Source organism: Mustela nivalis (assembly GCF_964662115.1).
Source record: "Mustela nivalis genome assembly, chromosome: 1".
Classification (NCBI taxonomy): domain Eukaryota; kingdom Metazoa; phylum Chordata; class Mammalia; order Carnivora; family Mustelidae; genus Mustela; species Mustela nivalis.
Window position 1 is genome coordinate 48,590,055 of NC_139020.1, and position 22,376 is coordinate 48,612,430.

General features: G+C 38.7%; 2 protein-coding genes across 5 annotated transcripts in view; one reads left to right on the top strand and one right to left on the bottom strand.

The window, feature by feature from the left end:
• The window catches only part of SENP7 (SUMO specific peptidase 7), a 164,126-nt gene extending 163,558 nt beyond the window's left edge, over window positions 1-568 (bottom strand). For 2 of the 4 annotated variants that reach the window (XM_082696196.1, XM_082696195.1), the window contains exon 1: window positions 30-566. In XM_082696196.1, coding sequence (XP_082552322.1) covers window positions 30-69 — 40 coding nt within the window. In that variant the 5' untranslated portion in view covers window positions 70-566. Of the gene's footprint in view, window positions 1-29 lie in introns of all 4 variants that reach the window. The other 2 variants (XM_082696193.1, XM_082696197.1) reach the window with 2 other exon arrangements.
• On the top strand, window positions 523-12,634 carry LOC309851355 (putative protein ARB2BP; the record flags this gene model as incomplete). The annotated part of the gene is given in 4 exon segments (XM_082706565.1): window positions 523-654; window positions 956-1,009; window positions 1,011-1,046; window positions 11,540-12,634. Coding segments are annotated over 4 exon segments (1,317 nt in total).
• Window positions 12,635-22,376: the final 9,742 nt, after the last annotated feature.

Below are 22,376 nucleotides of genomic sequence, written 5' to 3' on the forward strand. Positions count from 1 at the left end.
TGCTCAGCCCTCCTCTGACCCTTTCTCACCGGATGAAGATCGACGTCGCCCGGCCTTCCCCTTGTCCATCTTCGCCTCCTCCTGCTGGAGTCGCAGTTGCAGTCGCTGTCACCTCAAGACCCCTCAGACTGGGGGAGGGAGGGGGAGGGGAGAAGAAAGGGGTGGGGGGGAGAGCCAGGAAAGTACGAACAGCGCTTGCGCAAGAGACGTCGCCGGCCCTCAGACCGGAAATCAGCCGCCCCTCCCACCTCACCCGGAAATCACTTCCTGGGACTTGTTTTCTCTGCGGCTTGCCACCGCGAGTACGTTTTTTTGAGCAGTCTCTCTTAATATCTTTGCACTTATGGGAAAGTGAGGCTGCGTGCGTGGTTTTAGCCCGAGATCGTTAGAGGCTTTGTTTACTTTGAAGACCGGGTAGACCGAAAATTGAAAGAGGGGATTAGAAATTCCTGTAATTTAGTGGATCTCGCGAGGTCATGCAGAAAATTTAGAATAAAACGTTATTCCTTTAATTAAATTAAAATGTTATCCTTTTTGCAGTATCTCTTTACTCACGATCTCTCAGATATTTGTCCTCAAGGAGCGTCCCCAAGCTCAGTAAAGTCCCCTGTTGGTCTAGCTATTGGTTTAGCATGTGGAGTAGAAGTGTATTTGGTCAGCTGAGGAAAACATGTCATAGTAACGATCTCTTCAAATTCAAATTCGTCATTTTTTTTTTCTTAATTTATCTGACAGACAGAGACATAGAGAGGGAACACAAGCTGGAGGAGTGAGACAGTGAGAAGCAGGCTCCCTGCTGAGCAAGAAGCCGGATGTGGAGCTCGATCCCTGCACCCTGGGATTATGACCTGAGCTGAAGGCAGACGCCTAACACCCAGGCGCCCAATATTCATTTTTAAAGGCCCAGAAAAAAAGAAAAACTAGACCCCAATTTTTTAAAACATGAAATGCTGAGGTGATAAAAGTGGATGGGTTTAAACTGAAATTCGTTCAGCTTTTATTACAGTACTAAGGGAACTAGCCCAGTCCTCAATGAACTCAGTCTAGTACATTTAGACTGATTTACTTTTTTTTTCAGGTCTTTCAAAGGGCCCATCAGTTTTGAAAACTGTCCTATTTTGTTAGCCACGATGTATACACTTTATTTTTAAATGTGGAAGCTGTAATCACAGTAAGTTAAACAAAATTCAGCAGAGCGGTTTAATCAAAGGCAAAGCGATATTGGAATGTTCCAAGCCAGAAGGGATCCTGGGGCTACAGGAGCTTAACATCCTATCCCCCCCCCCCCGCCCGATTCATCAAGGCCAAAAAAGGGACTTGCCTAACTCACCACTAGAGCCCAGTCTTGTTCTTCTTGAGTCAAAGCCTCTTAATCACTCTGGGATCTGTGCTGAGGTATACTTAAGCCTCCAGATGCAAAAGCCTGTTTGAGCTCAGGGAAGTGTTTCCCTGGGAAGGAATAGTTGAAAGGCAGGAATATTTCAGGGCTTGATGAGATTAACATTCACTACAAAGGTTTCATTTAGAGACCCTATTTTATTTCTGTTTAACAAATCAGAAATAAATATCTACTCCACATGCTAAACCAATAACAAATCAGAAATGAATATCTCAATTTTAAGTTTCCTTACAAGTCAACTTTTTTTTTTTTTAAGATTTGTCTTATTTTTATTTTTAAACAATCTCTGTAACGAACCTGGGGCTGGAATTTACAACCCTGAGATCAAAAGTCTCATGTTCCACTAACTGAGCCAGCCAGGTGCCTCAAAAATCAACTTTTTAAATTGAGCAATTTAATTCCAGATTCAAACCAGCTTAATTCATTTGCCAATATTGTAGGAAACAAATTAACTGCAAAAGATGGAAATAGAGCTGAGACATGGGAACATAATACAGGAAAGTATAAGTAGGCCTTATCCACTTCTAGTAGCTTCCATAAAACTAAGTGGTTTTAAAGTTTAGCAGTAAGAAGTTAACTTACAAGAAATGAAATTATAAGAAGTTAAATAATTCAGCTTGCAAATATATTCTTTAAATTTGTTGAACCAAATATACTATTTCTGCTACTTTAGAAAGCCAGTTTGGGGGCGCCTGGGTGGCTCAGTGGTTTTGGCTGCTGCCTTTGGCTCGGGTCATGATCTCAGGGTCCTGGGATTGAGCCCCGCATCGGGCTCCCTGCTCCGCAGGAAGCCTGCTTCCCTCTCTCTCTCTCTGCCTGACTCTCTGCCTACTTGTGATCTCCGTCTTTCAAATAAATAAAATCTTTAAAAAAAAAAAAAGAAAAGAAAAGAAAAGAAAGCCAGTTTGTTTCTTTGAATTGGAACTTGTTTTGAATAACATCTAAAGATAGATGAACTTGAAGCTCAAGAATTTCAAATTTGCTTTTTTTTTTTAAGATTTTATTTATTTATTTGACCAAGAGAGAGAGAGATCACAAGCAGGCAGAGAGAGTGGCAGAGAGAGGGGAAAGGAAGCAGGCTACCTGCCTAGCAGAGAGCCTGATGTGGGGCTCGATCCCAGGACCCTGGGATCTTAACCTGAGCGGAAGGCAGAGGCTTTAACCCACTGAGCCACCCAGGCGCCCCTCAAATTTGCTTTTTAACCAGTATTTTTACTGTTACAGTATTCATCTCTGCCTTATAGTTAACTACATTGCAAATAACTAAAGGACTAAAAATTCACTTTTTGCTTTTGAGCGAGTCACTTAACAACCTCATTTTATCTTTTATGAAAGACTGGTTAAGTGATATTTTATAGTGTTTTACGATGCTCCAGTGAAAGTTTCCTCATTTTAAATAAAAATAAGACCCCCCCCCAAAATGATTGTCTTAGTATGTTTGGGAATTAGGTCATTTCTGTTTTGTACGTTGAGCTCACACTGTATAGAGCCTTTCAAATTAAAATCATTTGAGAGTGCCTGGTTGACTCAATGGATTAAGCCTCTGCATTCCTGCTCAGGTCATGGTCTCAGGGTCCTGGGATGGAGTCCACATCCAGCTCTCTGCTCAGCGGGGAGCCTGCTTCCCCCCCCCCCTCTCTCTGCCTGCCTCTCTGCCTACTTGTGATCTCTCTCCGTGTGCCAAATAAATAAATAAATAATTCTTTAAAATCATTTGAGATTAGAAATTCTTCAGCCCTGGGGCGCCTGGATGGCTCAGTGGGTTAAAGCCTCTGCCTTCCGCTCAGGTCATGACCCCAGAGTCCTGGGATAGAGCCCCGCATCGCATGGGGCTCTCTGCTCGGCAGGGAGCCGGCTTCCTCCTCTCTCTCTGCCTGCCTCTCTGCCTACTTGCGATCTCTGTCTGTCAAATAAATAAATAAAATCTTTGAAAAAAAAAAAACAGGAAATTCTTCAGCCCTGTATTTTATAAGAGAGAATGGACAGGTTTTATCTCAATAGGTATGGTTCTTTAAGCGTTAAAAGTGAATTAAATTAGGTATTCATTGTATTTTTGTTCTAAACAGTGGGTATAGTGGGTACCGTTTTAATAGTTTCAAGACAAAGTGGCAGTGTGAAATTGATCAGCCCTTTATTTTATCCCTTGATTAACAATTTATTTGAAGAGAACTTAATAAAATTTGCAAAAGGCCCTTTCTCATCACATGTGAATTAACTTTAAGTACAATATGAATGTAAAGAGGTGGGTTTTTTTTTAAGATTTATTTATTTATTTACTTATTTACTTATTTGAAAGAGAGAGACGGAATAGCAGGCAAGGTGGAGGAAAGGGAGAAGACTCCCCACTGAACAAGGAGTCTAACCTGGGGCTCCATCCTAACCTGAACTGAAGACAGACAGTTAACTGAGCCACCCAAGAACCCCTGTAATGGGTGTAGTTTGCCATGGTGAACATCTTGACTTCCTGTTTTAAAAACTAAACAATCTGGAACTTATCGTGGGCTCCAGGAAAACCTAGATTTTGCAGAGATGTATGGAGTACTTTATTGTGTTGCTATTCACTTCATTTTCATTAGTAATTGATTCTTTTCTTTAGAATACTGAGAATTCTGTGAAGGAAATTTTTATTCCACATATAAATGAAGTGAGCTGTGAATCATGAAAAGACACATATAGGTTGTTTAGTTTTAAAGATATCTTCCTTTATAAGATAATCTGCCATTGTTAACTGCCCTGCAATGAAATAGCCTGTTTCCAGAAGTTATGAAAACTTGCAATAATTCTAGGTATTCCAATAATTCTAGGTATAGTATACCAATAATTCTAGGTATTCAAGCAGCAGATGGATAATCTTTTGTCCAAAAATCTGTAAAAGGAATCTATGCACAACCCTTTAATTGAAGATCCCTAAATTTGGCCCTGGGGCTGAACCCAAGGCATCTTGTGCATATACCGCTAATTCCTTTGAAGTGGTCTATCTTAAAATGTAATGTTTACTCAGCGTTTCTGTGCCTTAATACATTTAGTTAGTTCTAAAAAAAAAACTTCATGTTATGTTACTATTTTGTAAAACTGAGGCTTTAGGGTAATCTCGTCTTCTTTAGCCTTTAACTTTTGGTACCCACTTACCTCTAAATAACCAAATCAAGAAACATAGGCTCTAGGATGGACAAAGTCAGTAAATTCAAAAATCTAATTTTCAGAATTACTTGGGAGCATATTTTTCACACTACCTCCAGGTCCCACCTCAAAACTTTTAAATCAGAATCTCCTAGAATTGGAGCCTAACAATCTGTATGTTTAAAATTTTTCCCAGGAATACATATCAAGTAATTTTTTAACTACAAAACTGAACTACTAAACTATAATTTCCAGGACTTTTCACTTAGGAGATAAAACCATAAAGAAATGCAAAGCAGTGATTACTATAGAAGTCCAGAATGGATACTTTTGGAGAGGGATAAGCGTTTGAAGGAAATTTAAGGGTGGTTGGCATTGTCCACAGTGATTAGAGGATGTTTCTCTTTATGATTGTCCACTAAACTTTTTTTTTTTAACTCTCCTAGAAAATTCTGTTGCAGGGCGCCTGGGTGGCTCAGTGGGTTAAGCCGCTGCCTTCGGCTCAGGTCATGATCTCAGGGTCCTGGGATCAAGGCCCGAATCGGGCTCTCTGCTCAGCAGGGAGCCTGCTTCCTCCTCTCTCTCTCTCTGCCTGCCTCTATGCTTACTTGTGATCTCTCTCTGTCAAATAAATAAATAAATTTAAAAAAAAAAAAAAAGAAAATTCTGTTGCATACTCAAATTTGGGAAACCCAAGATTTGGTAACATCTGAGTTTTTTTTCTTTCTATCTCGAATATTTTGTTTTTTATATGTCTTTGCCTCAGGATTAAATTTGCCTCAGCAGATAAAATACAGCTATGTTAGTCTTTCCTAGGGAGAGGTAGGTAGGGAGAAAGAATACTAAGAGGATGGGATTTAGTTTGCTTTTTTTGAAACTTCTACATAATATCATTTCATTAGCTTTATCATTTTGTACTATTTTCTATAATTTACTAAATGGAGTGATAAACAGGCATAATTTTAGTAAAAAAAAACTTCATAATTGTATTCTGTGTTGAGATAATAATAATGTTGCTTTCGTACCAAAATAGTCATTCTTTTCTTAAAATATGTTTTAAAGGATTCTTTGTTTTATTTTTCCAAATAAACAAACAAATAAAATGATATTCATTTAAAAAGTATTTAGATACTTTTAGCATCCTTTATTCTATGCTTCCTAATAGCATAGGATATACAAAAGTCCTTAGGTATACCAAAGGACTATAATTACTATAATAAGATATTACTGTGTAATCAGGTGTTAGACCCTAACTTCTCAGATTTAAATTTATATTTTCTTCTCTCTCTCTTTCTCTCACTCTCTTTTTGGTGCTGAATGAAACCCAGGAACAAAGTAAAATTATATTTTCATAAAAGCTTATTGTTTACCTGTGAAAAATGCAAAATATTGTTAAGCAAAACCATTTTATGATCCTAAATAGGAAAGGAGCTCCTTAAAAATCAAGCTAATTAAAATTATTTGCATCTGTGATTCGGTTGCCCCACTCTCTTGTCAAGTTCACAGAAATTAGAATGGTTTGCTAGGGGCTGGGGCAAAGGGGAAATGAGGAGTTATCCCTTAATGATTAACAGGTTAGAATTTTGCAGCATGAAAAATGTTCTGTGGGTGGGTAGCAGTAATGGTTGCACAATAATGTGAATGTACTTAATGCCACTGAACTGTACAACTAAAAATGGTTAAAATGGTAAATTTTAGTATATTATACCACAAATTTTTAAATAAACAAGACCAATAGCCGTCCCTAGAACAAAAAGTAACAGCTATGTCAACCACCTAATCCAAGTTACTAGAAGAACCTAATTTACAATTCACACTAATGATTATATTCTATTCTCTATTATTCCATTAGATATAAAATGACTAGGCCATGTGATATAATACACTAAGTGTGTAACAAATGCCTTCACTAAATTTTTGGTGGATAAATGAAATAAACAGCTAAATATTATGCATTTATAAGATCACTGGTAAAAATGAATCTTCTCTGGGGCTCCCAGAGCTGCCTGAATTACTTTGAGCATGTTGTTTTACCTTTGAAAGCCTCACTTCTCTGTAAAATAAAAACATTAACTAAGAATATCAATAACATGCTTCGCAGCTCTAAAAATCTTATTCCAAAAACTAAGCTGCCTTATTCCAATCCATTCTTTCAAAAACTAAAAAGTTTGATTTCTCTCCTTTATTTTAATGGACCATCTTGATTTGTAAAAGAGAAAACATACAGATGCATAGGATATTCTCTAAAAATGATTACTCAATTGACATTTATGAACTTTAAAATTATACAAGAAACCTCTATAATTTTTAAAAGCTTTGTATGCGTCTTTCTCCTGTATATACAGCTAGAGAACTTTTCTTCTTTACTTCCTTATGCCCTTAGCAAAAATCATAAAATTCTAACAATACTTAAGTGACTAAAATTCAGGTATTATTCCAAGAACTAGAGATAAGAGTAGTGAACAAAACAAAGTCTTTGTCCCTGTTCTCGTGGAACTTACATTCTAATGCAGGAAGGAGAGGTGGGAACAGAAAATAAGTTTATGTCAGCTGGTAGGTATTAAGTGCTTAAGACAGAGAGAGGCAGCAGAGAAAAGAAAGAACTAAAGAAAAAAGAGAAGGAAGGAAAGAGAGAGAGAGAAAGAAAGAGAATCATAGGGGAATGAAGAAGAATTGGAGAGGTTTGCCCTTTCAGATAGAATGCTCAGATCTCTGATCAGATAAGAAGTGGTCAGAAACTTGAAGGAAATAAAGCCTGATAGATCTCTAGGAGAAGAGTGTTCCATGCTGTAGGCATAGCAAGGGGGAATGCCCTTAAATAGGAGCTTGCTTCACAGGTGGAAGGGGAAAAGGTCAGATGTGGCTAGAGTGAAATAAATAAGAGCATGGTGGGAAACGCACCTGAGAAAGAGCTAAGAACCAGATCATGCAGCTGGATGAGTAAGCAAGTAAGAAAACAAGGAAATGACATTGAGTAGCTAAGGACCATGTGGGACCTTATAGGTGGTGATAAGGACCTAGGCCTTTTTTTTTTTTTTTTTTTGCTTATTTATTTAGAGAGAGAGAAAGCACAAAGAGGGGGAGCTGCAGGCAGAGATAAAAGCAGGCTACCCACTGAGCAAGGAGCCCTTGATATGGAGTTTGATCCCAGGACCCTGGGATCATGACCTGAGCTGAAGGCAACCGCTTAACCAACCGTCTGAGCCACCCAGGCATCCCAGGATCTAGGCTTTTATTCAGAGAGGGGAAACCATTGAGAATTTTGAACAGGGTGTGAGATCCAGTTTAGAGGCTTTGAAAAGATCATTCTAGCTTTTATGTGGAAAACAGACTGCAGGGTGATAAAAGCTTATGGCAAGAGATTGCATAGAAGACTTGATAATGAAGGTAAGAGTTGTGGGTGATTTGGACTAGGGTGGTAGAGGTGGAGGATGAAAATGATTCAGTGACAGATATATTTCAAAAAGCAGAACTTAAAGATTAACTGATTGATTGGGTTGAATATAAAAGAGAAGGAAAGTTTGCAACATGAGTAACTGAAAGAATAAAGTTGCCATTTACTAAGGTAGTAACGACTAGAGAGAGAATAGATTGAAGAGGGTGGTTGGACATGTTAATCTTGAGATGGCTATTTGACATCTAAGTAAATATATCGAGTAGACAGTTGGATATGAATTTAGGGGAGAGTTACAGGTTAGAGTATATCAACCAAGCAAAATATGCTAAAATAGATTCTAAAGAATTGTATCCCTTTTCGTTCTGCAAGATACTGTCTACTTTGCTCCTGGTCACCCCATCCCCACCTGTCCTTTATATATCTGTGTGCAATTCGGTTTTCCTAGTTTGCAAACTCTTGTTTTTTTACCCCTGAGAATTGTCTCTCAAACAACTAAGTACGCACTTAACAAAAGTGGAAAATAATTTAATGTTGTACTATATGCTATTAGGAAACACTGATTTTATTTTACTCTCTGATTAAAAGAACAGTTAAATCACTAGCTAACAAGACTCTTTGTCTAGTTCATTGAGTTTTAAATATACTTTATCTTTCTCTTTATTTCAGTATAGAAAAAGGTGGTTTTCAGCACAGCACCTGAATAAACAGGGTATTTTTAAAGTTTGTTTATTTATTTAAGTAATCTCTACCCCCAACATGCGACACGACCCTGAGATCAAAAGTTGCATGCTCTTCTGACCCAACAAAGCAGAAATTCTCCTTTCAAGTATTTTGCCTAAGGAAATTCTTAATATGTGTACAAAACTATAGCTACAAAAATGTCCATCACAGCTTTGTTTATAATACTGGAAAATTAGAGTAACCTAAATGTTCTTCAACAAGAAAATAGTTAAACTATGGTATATTCAAACAATGGAATACCATACACAGATAAAAAGAGCGACCTAGAACTACATTTTTTAATATGGATAAGTATCACAATGTTAAAGTACATAGGGAAGGCTAAAAAGAATTATATATATGGTTTTTTATTTCATCTCAAAAAGGAATATCATCCTGTTTAATTTCACAGAACCTTTCATGTGTAAGGCACTGTGTAAGATGGTTTTTACCTATATTAGTTAATTTCTCACAACAGCCTTGTGAAACAAATGATGTTATACATATTTTGCATGTATTTATTTAAAAAAATATCAATGATATATGTGCCAGAGGGTGTTCTAAGTATTGAAGACATAGTAGTTAAATGAAATTTCTGTTCTACTAGAACTTTTGCTAGTGAGGGAAGTCATATGATTTACAAATACGGAAGCAAAGGATGCCTGGGTACCTCAGTCAGTTTAGTGTATGTTTCTTGATTTCAGCTCAGGTCATGGTTTCAGGGTCATGAGACAAGGCTTTGCACTGGGCCTGGAGCTTCCTTAAGATTCTCTTTCTACCTTCCCCACTCCCCTCCCTCCCAATAAATAAAATAAAATGGTTTTTAAAAAATTTTTAACAAAAATATGCAAGCAATTATGTATTAAGTGGTGATGTGGTCTACAAAGAAAAATAAAGCAGAGTAGCAGGATAGAGAGTAATAAGGATCATTATTTTAGATAGCATAGATAAACTAAAATTCAGAAGCTGAAGAAACTCATAGAAGGTAAACAACCTGCTGAAAGTCACTCAATCTCAGAATCTGGAGCTAGGATTTAAACCTAAATCAATCTAATCCCAGAGGCTTCTCCTTTTATTTTTTTTAAAGGTTGTATTTATTTATTTGACAGAGAGACACAGCGAGAGAGGGAACACAAGCAGGGGGATTGGGAGAGGGAGAAGCAGGCTTCCCATTGACCAGGGAGCCTGATGAGGGGCTCAATCCCAGGATCCCAGGATCATGACCTGAATCGAAGGCAGCTGCTTAACAGCGAGCCACCCAGGTGCCCCAAGGCTTCTCCTTTTAAAGGATGGTTAGGTCTACCTATCATTTATACTTTGGAAAAAGATATTAATTATACAATAGTACCTGAGGTCAGCCACACTAGTAGCAAAAAAGTTTTTAATGGAACAGGAAAGAATAGAGAAAAGTCTAGATAAGCTGGGTATTTTGGACAACCAAACACTTTCATAAAGTGCCAGTTACATATAGGAATCAGAAAATAATGGCACATGGGTGGCTCAGTTGGTTCAGTGACGGCCTTCTGCTCAGGTCATGATCCCAAGGTCCTGGGATCAAGTTCCCTGTCGGGCTCCCCCTGTTCTGCAGGGAGCCTGCTTCTCCCTTTCCCTCTGCCTGCCAATCCCCCTGCTTGTGCTCTTTCTGTCAAATAAATAAATAAAATATTAAAAGAAAAAGGAATCAGAGAATAAGATTCAGAAAGTGAGAAAAAAGTCAAGAAAATAAAGCAAGCAAACACCATCTTAATTTTGCCTTAAGCCTTAATTTTGCCATCTAGAGTGGCACTAAAAATCATTTTCAGGGCTACTTACTGGAAGTGCATAATGGATTCTCAGTGTCTGTACTAAGAAATTAAGCAGAGAATGTATTCATGTACTTGTTAAGACCCTGAATTTTAGAGTCAAGACAACCTCCTACCCAATCATTTATTTTAATTAATAATTTAATTAATTTAATTAATAATCTTCAGGGCAAGCCACTTAACCTATCAATGTCTTTTCTTTTCCCTTTAAGCTCTGTCCACGATAACTGCCTAAATTAACTTTTTAGTCACAGTTTCTTTTTTCTCCTCAGACATCAAAATAAACATATCCTCTATCATAAGATAAATTGATCATAACCTGTACTGTTTCACATTTCACTCCCATTGCCATCCCCTGACATTTATTTAACAGCAAAATTTATTAAATGCTTACTGTAGAAGTAAACTAAGACCAACCAGAGGAGAAAAGCAAAACCTATTTATTCTGCACTCACTGTAGCAACAGAGTCAGCCACCATCACTTACAGTTTGGCGAAGACTCAAAGGCAGGCAGAAAAATGGGAAAGCTTTATAGTAGAAAGTAGGGAAGGCTGTTGGGATGTCCTGAGGCCATTGACTGGGGAAACTGCGGGTGGGCTAACTAGAAGCAGAATATCTCCTGTGATTGTTTAGAGATGCACATTTGGCTCTCCTCTGGTGGGTCCTGAGTTGGAAGTGGGGATAAAAATTAGGAACCTTTTCAGTCCCTAGTTAAGTCCTGGTCATTTGGGGCCAGTTATAACAGAGGTTGTTTAGCTTCTCAGATTGTCACTAGAGGTAGTGGTCTGACTTTCCTACAACTCTGACTCCTAGCAGGCTGGCTTTCTGGGCTGTTTATTAGGGTTGGCTTCCTGGGCAAGATGCTACGGTTGTTGGTCTGTTCTGTCATTATGTATGGTCTGGCCATTGTCCCTTACTTTACTGTGTCTTACTACTTTGTATCATTTACAGTTATTTTGAGTTAAAGTCTTTAGTGTAAGGTAAAAAGGTAATGTCTTTGGTAAAGTGCTTAATTTTAGCATGATTTCCCACAAGAATAATTTAACAAGCTGAAAAATTTATTTTTTCTGCTGCTGACATATTATTGATTTTCACTTTCAGTGGTTACCAGTGACTCAGGAGCTGAGCTTCCAAAAGTTGATTGAACAATCTGACTTACTAGAAGAACTTAAATATGACTTCAATGAAAAAGCTGAATTGAGACACACTGAGACACAAAGGCCTTTTGTCTTTAACTATTATAAAAATGTCCTTGAGAGGAATAGCAAGCGCTACCAAGCCCTTGGCCATTTGCTTGCACAATATATTTATGAGCTTCTGGAGAAAGTGTGCAAATTACAAAAAGTGTATATCCCAACAGAGGCTGATAAGGAGCCAAGAAGCTTCTTTTTCATGAGTGAGAGAGCATTAACAAGTCATCATTCTGTGCTTCTTGTCCTTCTTCAAGACCATGGGGCCTTTAGAGCTGGTCAGTGGAGTCAGCAAGCAATAATACATCATGGTCTCCAACATGGAAGTCAGATACCGTGTATTCAGATGGCGTTGCAGGCACATTATGATGTAATTGTGCTAAACCCCAATGACAATTTTGTGGACCTAAAGATGGAGAATGAGTGGAAAGGTCTTTTAACACAAAATATTGGGTCCTCTTCCCTAAAAATCGTTCAGGCAGAGAATTTTTTCTCTCTCCAGCAACCCCTCCAGTGTATCCCTAAAAGATGCAGCAACACCCCTGAAGAACACATGGCTTACATTTGGGATTACTTCATCTCAAAGACCGAAGGAAAGGATGTTGCCTTCATTGTACATGGTTATGGAGGCTTGGTTTTTATGGACTTACTTGTTCGTAGAAAGTGGGAAGTGATGAACAAAGTATATGCTGTTGCACTCATTGACTCTGAACATCATGTAGGACACCAGCTGGGAAGTGATGTACAGTTATTAGCCTGGATAAAGCACCATTGCCGTGAATGGGTGACAAGTCCCAAGCCTTTGGATAAACCTGCAACTACTGTTTTAAGAAAGGAGTTTCCTATGGTTTCTGCTGGTACAGAAAAACACAACCTAGCCCCTTCCTCTAGCCTCCAGTCAATTTTTAAATACTTTAAAAAAGCTTTGAAAGCCAAAACAACTATGAATTATTCTCGAGTGCCAATAGTAACAAGAAGCTGCACAAAAAGAAAGCAAAGTGCTTAAGTTGCTTTTTGTCATCTAAGATTTTTTTTTTGTCTTACTGAAATGTTGCTAATGTAGATGCTAGAAGAAAAAGAATACTTTACAGTATTATGTTATGAAACCAATATACTCAGTGTTATATTCTGGCTTGAGGTTTGATTTGTTACTTTCTTTGAAAAGTGAATATGTTCTCTTTCATAGCCTATTGATGAACAGTCAGTACCAAAATTAATATTTTAGAGTATTATTCAAGTTAGAGGATCTTTTGAAAATATCTCTTATGATTTAATAGACTATAGTTGATATAGATTAAATACTAAGTCTTTGATTTCTATGTTGCTAATGGTATATTAAAACTATAAATGAACATAAAAATTATCATAAACTCTATCTTTTATATCTTTGTGTTCTTTTCCTTAAATTTATTAGTCTTCTGTTCAAATGTATTAAAGGTATTTACTCACACTTTCAGCTAATATTTGAGTCTCCACTGTGTCCCTGTCAATTGTAGCTGTTCAGGACACCAGCAAATAAGGCCAGCATTGCATTTACATTTATGGAGTTTACAATGAACAACAAATTGCAAGTGTGACGAGTGCTCAGAAAATATAAGGTGCCATGGAACATCTAGTATGAAAGCTGACAGCCTTGGGGGCCAGGGAATGCCTCCCTGAGAAAATGATGCTTAGTTTAAATGATGCTTAGCAATTAGGTGAGAAAACAAATTCATAGGCAAGGGAACAGCATATGCAAAAGACTTGATGTGGGAGAAAGAAGTCCAGTTCAGTTGAAGTTTAAAAATTATGGGTGAGTAGTGTTAAAGAAAAAAATTCATGACATTTGTTAAAGACATAAGGAAGACTTTATTCAGGAAGGATTATTGCAGTGGGGTTTTGCAGTAAGGGAGAGAGATCAGGCTCAACTTCTGATTCAACAAGGATAATTGAGGGGGGTAAACCTTATAGCCAAAGTGTAGGGTGAGGGTCAGTGAGTGGAAAATTAGCTAAGAGGAAACATCAGGCATAAGAGAGATTCTTAATAGACTGACTCAGCATAATTCTTACTGAAGGCAAGCCAGGATGATAACATCCTAGAGGATGAGGAATTTTACCAGATCCTGAGGATGATCAGATGCCAAAGATGGGAGATTTTCACTAACTGACAGCAGAATGCTTGCTAAGCCTGGATTAAGTGATGACAACAACAAAAAAACTGGACTAGTGGACCAAGGATGGAGTCTAACACTGGAGCCTAGTTGAGAAGAGGGCTTATGGGAGCCACGCTCAGATCTGGTCAAGGAGAGAAGTTTTGTCTGTAGTTGGAAACTTAAGTTAGAAAAATAAACAGAGGCAGTTTGCTCAAGGCTGCAAGGTCCTTTGGTTATGATTTTCAACTTTATTCTCATAACAATAGAAAACATTGGATGATTTTAGACAGAAGTATATTCTCAGCTTAACATATTATAAAGAATATCCTGATTGCACTTCAGGGAATAGATTAGAGGAAGGACAAGCTTGGAGGCTGGGAGACCAAATTAAATTTTGGTAGTAGTCTGAGAAATACTTGATACTAATACTTAACTTCTAATACTATATAGTTAACACTAATACTTAAATAATAGTATTTAATTACATAATACTTAGGCTATATGCTAATACTTTTATTTCTGTGAATAAAATTTTGTGGTTGGAGGTCAAAAATAAGAAGAAGGAAATAATAAGGATTATTCCCAGATTTTTGACTTAAGCAACTAGATGTATAGAAATGCCATTTGATGAAATAGTGACTATTAGTGAAAATTTATTTTGGCTGTTCCAGAAGTTCTGAAAAGAGAAAAAGGAGGAGTTTACAAATTTAGCTCTGCCCATAGATGAGTAAGAGAGAACACATAGCAGACATTGCATTTGAAAAATTAACTCTGCCACAGGGTGTCTGAATGGTTCAGCCACTTAAGTTTCTGGCTCTTAATTTTTGTCTAAGGCCATGATCTTGGAGTCTTGGAATTGAGCCCTGCATTGGGCTCTACGCAGTAGGTGTGAAGCCCTCTTGAGATTCTCTCTCCCCCCCACCCCCTCCCTCCTACCCTCCTCCCACTTGTGTGTGTATGCATGTGTGAGCGCACACTCAAAAAAAAAAAAGAATAATTAACTCTGCTGTATATAATAGGACGTACATGTTTTTCTGATAGTTATTTCTAGTGTCTTCTAGTGTTTCTATTCACATTGTTTTTTAACCTAGCATATATTCTAATTCCTGTTATATACTGAATATTTGTGTACCTCTTCAATTTATATGTTGAATTCCTAATCCTCAGTATAACAGGAGGTGGGGTCTTTGGAAGGTGATTCAGTCATGAGAGTGGATCCTCATGAATGGGATTAGTGCTCCTATGAAGGGGATATGCCAGAGAATTGCCTTCTTCCATGTGAGAACACAGCAAGAAGACAGCCTTCTGTGAATCAGGAAGCAGCCTTTATCAGACACTGAATCTGCCAGTGCCTTTCTCTTAGACTACCCAGCCTCTAGAAATGTGAGAAATAAACATTTGTTTAAGCCTTCCAGTCTGTGATACTCTGTTATAGCATCCCAGACAAAGACAAATCTTTATAATCAAAGACTTATTTTATATTTCTCTTCTTTCTCTACCATTTCTTAAATGGCATAATAGAAAAAAATCCCACTGAAATATAAAATCAGGATATGCAGGTTTTAAACGAACCTCAATCTTGGACAAATCAATTATTCTTTCCCAGCCTTTACTTTACAATTTATAAATGAAGTAAGTTTTGAAGTCCCCTTCAACATAGTCTATCTAGAGTGCATTTAAAACAGTTAATGTAAAAAGCACCCAAAAAAAGTTTTTTAGAAGTTGCCATAAAAGCTCTTCTGTCTTGCACTTAACTAACTTGAAGCTGATATTTCTCATAACTCCCAATTTGCTATTTAATCTGGTAGTCGGGTATATTATTATCCATAGCTCCATAACAGATTACCCCCAAAAGTTGGTGGCTTAAAATAACAATAATTTATTATTTCAGTTTCTGTTGTCCAGAAATTCGGGAAGAGTTTTGTGGGGTAATTTTAGCTTGGGATCTCTCAGGAGAGTACAGTCAAGCTTGAGCAGCTATTTGGCAGAAGCCCTTGATTCTTCACCATGTAGACCTCTTCTATAGACTGCTTCTGCTGAAGAAAAAAATATTCTGCAATTTGTTAGAATGGTAAGGAAGACTTAATTTGAAACTGTTGTCATTAGGGATATTGCAATAGGGAAGAGGGATTGGACTCAACTCTGAATATAGCAAAGATAGGGTGTCAGTGATGGAAAACTACTAAGAGGAGACACTAGGGTAGGAAGATTATTGCTAAAGGCAAGCCAGGGCTTTAGACATCAAGAGTGGGGAATAAGGAACTTGATTAGCTGTCAAGAGTTGTCTAGAACACTGAAAAGAAATTTAAAAAAAAAATTTTAAAAGAGTTGATTTAGCAGGATTTTTGCTAAGACTAGCTCTGCAGCCTCACAGAAGACCAAGATTAAGGACTAGCCCAGAAGAGGGCTCAGAGGAGCCTAACTAAAGTTTAGTGAAGAAGAGAGACTTTGTCACTTGTATGTCTTCAGGACATGGCAACTCTTCCAGGGGGAATCATCCAGGTGAAGGAGCAAGCAGGAAATGCACTGCATTTTTATGACCTGCTCTCTGAGTTGCATACTGGTCCACTTTTTTTTTTTTTTATTAGTTAGAAATGAGTCACTAATCCAAGGGAAGGGGGATTAGGCTCCACCTCTTAAAGACAGTGCCAAAGAATTTCACGACTTATTTTAGACCACTACATGATAAATGATGCCAACTAAAATTAATGGTGTAACAACTCAACTCAGTTGTTGGTTATTTTTTTATTTTATCTTTTATTTCTTTTCAGTGTTCCAGAACTCATTGTTTATGCATCACACCCAGTGCTCGATGTAATACGTGCCCTCCATAACACCCACCACCAGGCTCACCCATCCCCCCAACCCATTCCCTTCCAAAATTCTCAGTTTGTTTCTCAGAGTCCACAGTCTCTTGTTGTTCTTCTACCCCTCCAATTTCCCCCAACTCAAAATTCTCAGTTTGTTTCTCAGAGTCCACAGTCTCTTGTTGTTCTTCTCCCCCTCCAATTTCCCCCAACTCACTTCTCTCCATCTCCCCATGTCCTCCGTGTTATTCCGTATGCTCCACAAATAAGCAAAACTATATGATTATTGACTCTCTCTGTTTGACTTATTTCACTCAGCATAATCTCTTCCAGTCCCGTCCATATTGATACAAAATATGGGTATTCATCCTTTCTGATGGAGGCAAAATATTCCATTGTATATATGAGCCATATCTTCTTTATCCATTCTTCCTTTGAAAGGCATCTTGGTTCTTTCCACAGTTTGGCGACTGTGGCCATTGCTGCTATGAACATTGGGGTACAGATGTCCCTTCTTTTCACTACATCTGTATCTTTGGGGTAAATACCCAGTAGTGCAATTTCAGCATCATAAGGTAGCTCTATTTTTAATTTCTTAAGGAATCTCCACACTGTTTTCCAAAGTGGCTGTACCAACTTGCATTCCCACCAACAGTGTAAGAGGGTTCCCCTTTCTCTACATCCTGTCCACACTTGTTCTTTCTTGTTAATTCTGGCCATTCTAATTGGTGTAAGGTGGTAGGTATCTCAATGAGGTTTTGATTTGAATCTCCCTGATGGCTACTGATGATGAACATTTTTTTCATGTGTCTGTTAGCCATTTTTATGTCTTCTTTGAAGAAATGTCTGTTCCTATCATCTGCCCATTTTTTGACCTGATTATCTGTTTTGTGTGGGTTGAGTTTGAGGAGTTCTTTATAGATCTTGGATATCAGTCATTTGTCTGTACTGTCATTTGTGAATATCTTCTCCCATTCCAACAAAACAAATTTTGTTGACTGTTTCCTTTGTTGTGCAGAAGCTTTTGATCTTGATGAAGTTCCAAAAGATCATTTTTGCTTTTGTTTCCTTTGCCTTTGGAGACATATCTTGAAAGAAGTTGTTGTGGCTTATGTCACAGTAACCTCTTATGTCAAAGAGGTTATTGCCTGTGTTCTCCTCTAGGATTTTGATAGATTCCTGCCTCACATTGGGGTCTTTTATCCATTTTGAGTTTATATTTGTGTATGGTTTAAGAGAATGGTTCAGTTTCATTCTTCTACACAGAGGTATCCAATTTTCCCAGCACCATTTATTGAAGAGACTGACTTTTTTCCACTGGATATTTTTTCCGGCTTTGTTGAAGATTATTTGACCACAAAGTTGTGCATACACACCTGGGCTCTCTACTCTGTTCCACTGGTCTATGTGTCTGTTTTTGTGCCAGTACCATGCTGTCTTGGTGATCACAGCTTTGTAGTAAAGCTTGAAATCAGGCAACGTGATGCCCCCAGTTTTGTTTTGCTTTTTCAACATTTTCTTAACAAGTTGGGGGCTCTTCTGGTTTCATACAAATTTTAGGGTTGTTTGCTCCAGCTCTTTGAAAAATGCTGTGGAATTTTGATCGGAACGGCATTGAAAGTATAGATTGCTCTAGGTAGCATACCAGTTGTTGGTTATAAGATTATCTCTGCTCTGGGGCGCCTGGGTGGCTCAGTGGGTTAAGCCGATGCCTTCAGCTCAGGTCATGATCTCAGGTCCTGGGATCGAGTCCCGCATCGGGCTCTCTGCTCCACAGGGAGCCTGCTTCCCTCTCTCTCTCTCTGCCTGCCTCTCTGCCTACTTGTGATCTCTGTCAAATAAATAAATAAAAAATCTTAAAAAAAAAAAAAAAAGATTATCTCTGCTCTAAGAGCATGTTTATCTCATCATTCAATTTTTTTCTTGTTTTATTTATTTGTTTTTACAAAAGCATGTGCATTCAAAAGCCCTTGGCGGGGGGGGGGGGAGAATCTTAAACAGGTTCCACACCCAGTGCTGACCCCAATGCGGGGTTTGATAACACGACCCTGAGATCAGGACCTGAGACGAAATCAAGAGTTGTTCACTTAACCAACTAAGTCACCCAGGTGCCCCTTTCTCTTGCTTTAAGAAACAGCTTTGTGGGGACGCCTGGGTGGCTCAGTTGGTTAAGCAGCTGCCTTTGGCTCGGGTCATGATCCCAGAGTCCTGGGATCGAGTCCCACATCGGGCTCCTTGCTCAGCAGGGAGCCTGCTTCTCCCTCTGCCTCTGCCTGCCATTCTGTCTGCCTGTGCTTGCTCTCTCCCCCTCTGTCTCTCTGATAAATAAATAAAATCTTAAAAGAAAGAAAGAAAGAAAGAAAGAAACAGCTTTGTGTATTTAGAAACTGCTTTCTCTTTTTCTGCAAAACATCAGCATTTTGCCACAAACAAATGCTTGTTTTAATAATAAAGTTTAAGCTTTCTCCTCTCAGGGGTTGACCTAATCTGTTCCTGTGCTCTGACTTTTGATGTCTCTTTTTGCAACTTGAAGCAAAAACAAAACAAAACCAAAAACAAAAAAACAGAAAACCAAACCCAGGCTCTTGGCTATAAACTGCAGATCAGAGATGTGTCCTGAAAGAGAAAAGACTGGTATGAGAGGTCTTTAGGAGAACCTTAAGATCTTGTGATATCACCATATGATTTATTTTCCTTGTGGAAAATAGAGGTAGTGGGCTATTATCATTGTCCATAAGCAAAGTGCTTCAAGATTTGGGTGTCACTTTTCGATACCAAACTAAGCATATTTTAACAAAAAGGAGAACCAAAGGATGCCTGGGTGGTTCAGTCAGTTAAGCATCTGACTTCAGCTCAGGCCAAGATTGCAGGGTCCTGGGATGGAGACCCGTAATGGGCTCCTTACTCAGTGGGGAGACTGCGTCTCCCTCCACCTGCCACTCTCTGTCTTGTGCTTGAGCACTCACTCTCTCACTGACAAATAAATAAACAAAATCTTGAAGAAAATGTTAATGCTTTATCTACCTTGTATGGGTTGATGTAAATTTTTTTAAAAATAATCCAAACTAGGGGCACCTGGGTGGCTCATTCGTTAAGCATCTGCCTTCAACTCAGGTCATGATCCTGGGGTCCTAGGATCAACCCCCGCATCAGGCTCCCTGCTGGGTGGGAAGCCTGCTTCTCTCTCTCCCACTCTTCCTGCTTCTGTTCCCTCTCTCGCTGTGTCTCTCTCTGTCAAATAAATAAATAAAATCTTTTTTAAAAAATCGAATTAGGGGGCGCCTGGTTGGCTCAGTGGGCTAAGCCTCTGCCTTTGGCTCAGGTCATGATCTCAGGGTCCTGGGATCGAGCGCCCCACAACGGGCTCTCTGCTCAGCAGGGAGCTTGCCCCCCCCACCCCGCTGCCTCTCTGCCTACTTGTAATCTCTGTCTGTCAAATAAATAAGTAAAGTCTTTAAAAAAAAAAGGAGAACATATTGTTTGCTAAGGGAAGACTCCTTATTAAAACGAAAACAAATTTCATACTTGCTTGTCAATGTTTCTTCGAACAAAGTAGTGCTCTAATGTTAGAGTACATTAGGATAACCTGGAGATCTTTTTAAGGCAAAGGATTGATGGGCCTCACTGTCAAAGTTTCTCATTCAGTAAAATTGGTAGGTAGGGCATGAAAATTTTGCCTAACTAGTTTCCAAGTGATGCTGATGCTGATCCTGCTGCTCCAGGAACCATACTTTGCAAACTGGTGTTAGAAAAACTAGGTAGGGGGTGCCTGTGTGGCTCATTCAGTTAATCATCTGCCTTTGGCTCAGGTCATGATCCCAGATTTCTGGAATCGAGCCTCACATCCTGCTTCCTGCTTAGTCTGCTTCTGCCTCTACCTCTCCGCTCAGCTCGTGTTCTCTCTCTGGTGCTCTCTCTCTTTCTCTCTCAAATTAAAAAAAAAAAAAAACTTTGAAAAATGAAAAGACTATGTAATAAATTGCCAGAGAGATAATAGTTAAATTTACCTCATGTGAGGTGAAAGTTATGATGGATTATCATCTAGCCTAGTTTTCTCCCCTAAGGAAAGCAACAAAAGGGGTTTGTTCATTGAGTTCATTGAGTCGTTGTTTATGATCCATGTGAACTGACACACGTGTTTTTCCCTCCTGTAGTAAAGGTTGCTTCTCACTCTTCAAGACAAGTCCTTCCAGTTGTCTTACAATAACATAAAAACAAATACAAATTAAAGTAAGAGATTTAGGGGCGCCTGGGTGGCTCAGTGGGTTAAAGCCTCTGCCTTTGGCTTGGGTCATGATCCCAGGGTCCTGGGATTGACCCTGCATCAGGCTTTCTGCTCAGAGGGGAGCCTGATTCCTCTCTCTCTCTCTCTCTCTGCCTGCTTCTCTGACTACTTGTGATCTCAGTCTGTCAATAAAATAAAATAAAAATCTTTAAAAAAAAATAAGAGATTTAAATGTTTCCGGAAATGGAAACTCAAAAGTAAGTTGCCATATCTACAAACTGACTTCTATCCCCACCTACCTCTTCTTTTTTTCCTGTTATAAAGGAAGTAGAATTTTCTCCTCCTATCCAAGACCAATTCCTTCCAATTGTCCTCTGAATACCATCTCTTTCAGTCTTCTCAGGAAGTTCACTCTTCTCACTATCTTTTATTTATATAGAACTTACCATTAGGCAAATAAATAACGGGACAATTACCTTGCTAAAAATCCTATTGGTTGGTCAAGTCTCTCCCAATGTAACAATAATAATAACTAACAAAAATTCCTGGATGCCACACCTAGGAACTGAACCTATTGTATATTGCCCCTGACAAATTTCATTAAAACATTTACACTTGCTAACTCAATTTTCTCATAATCCATTCATTCCTTAACCACTCTCATCTGGCTTCAGTTTCCAAACCTCACAATATGGTCCCAATGCAATAGACCCTTCTCAGTCTGTGTTACATGATGTATAGACAGAATTTGACCTAGTTGGTCCAATTGAAACCTCTTGGGTCACTATTCTTTGAAACACTCTTCCCTCAGCTTCTGTCATGTTTTGATTATTTTACCGCTGTATCTCTAGCTGCTCATTTTCAGTCTCCTTTGCTGACTCTTCCTCTTTACCCAGACACTGGGTAATCTTTTCCACCCACATGGTTTCACAGACACTGGTTTCAGAGTCTCTTTCGTAGCTCTCAAATCTTTAGGTTTGGTTCATTCCCTTTCTCCTTAACTCTAGACCCATGCATCTAACTGCCACATATTGTAAAGGAGACATCATCTGACTTTAAAGGGAGCTCAGTCATCATGTCTAAAATTGCTCTCACTGGGGCACCTGGATGGCTTAGTGGGTTAAAGCCTCTGCCTTTGGCTCAGGTCATGACCCCGGGGTCCTGGGCATCCCGCTCTCTGCTCGGCGGGGAGCCTGCTTCCCTTCCTCTCTCTTTGCCTGCCTCTCTGCCTACTTGTGATCTCTGTCTGTTAAATAAATAAATAAATAAAATCTTTAAAAAAAATAAAATTGCTCTCACCAGCTCTTCCCTCATCCTCTCTACTCTTTTCCCTCATTCCCCACACTACTAATCACTGTCTGTCCCAATGCTCAAAGTAGAATATTGACTTCTTCTACCCCAAATACCAGTCACCAAATTCTATCATTTTTACTTCTTACACATCTTCCAAATCTGTTACTCTGTCAGTAGTGTCCCCTGACATACAAAGTTTTTAATTTTGTACAAAATGTGTTTTCTTCTGTTGCTTGTGCTTTTGGGGTCACATACAAGAAATCATTCCCAAATCCAATGTCATGTAATTCT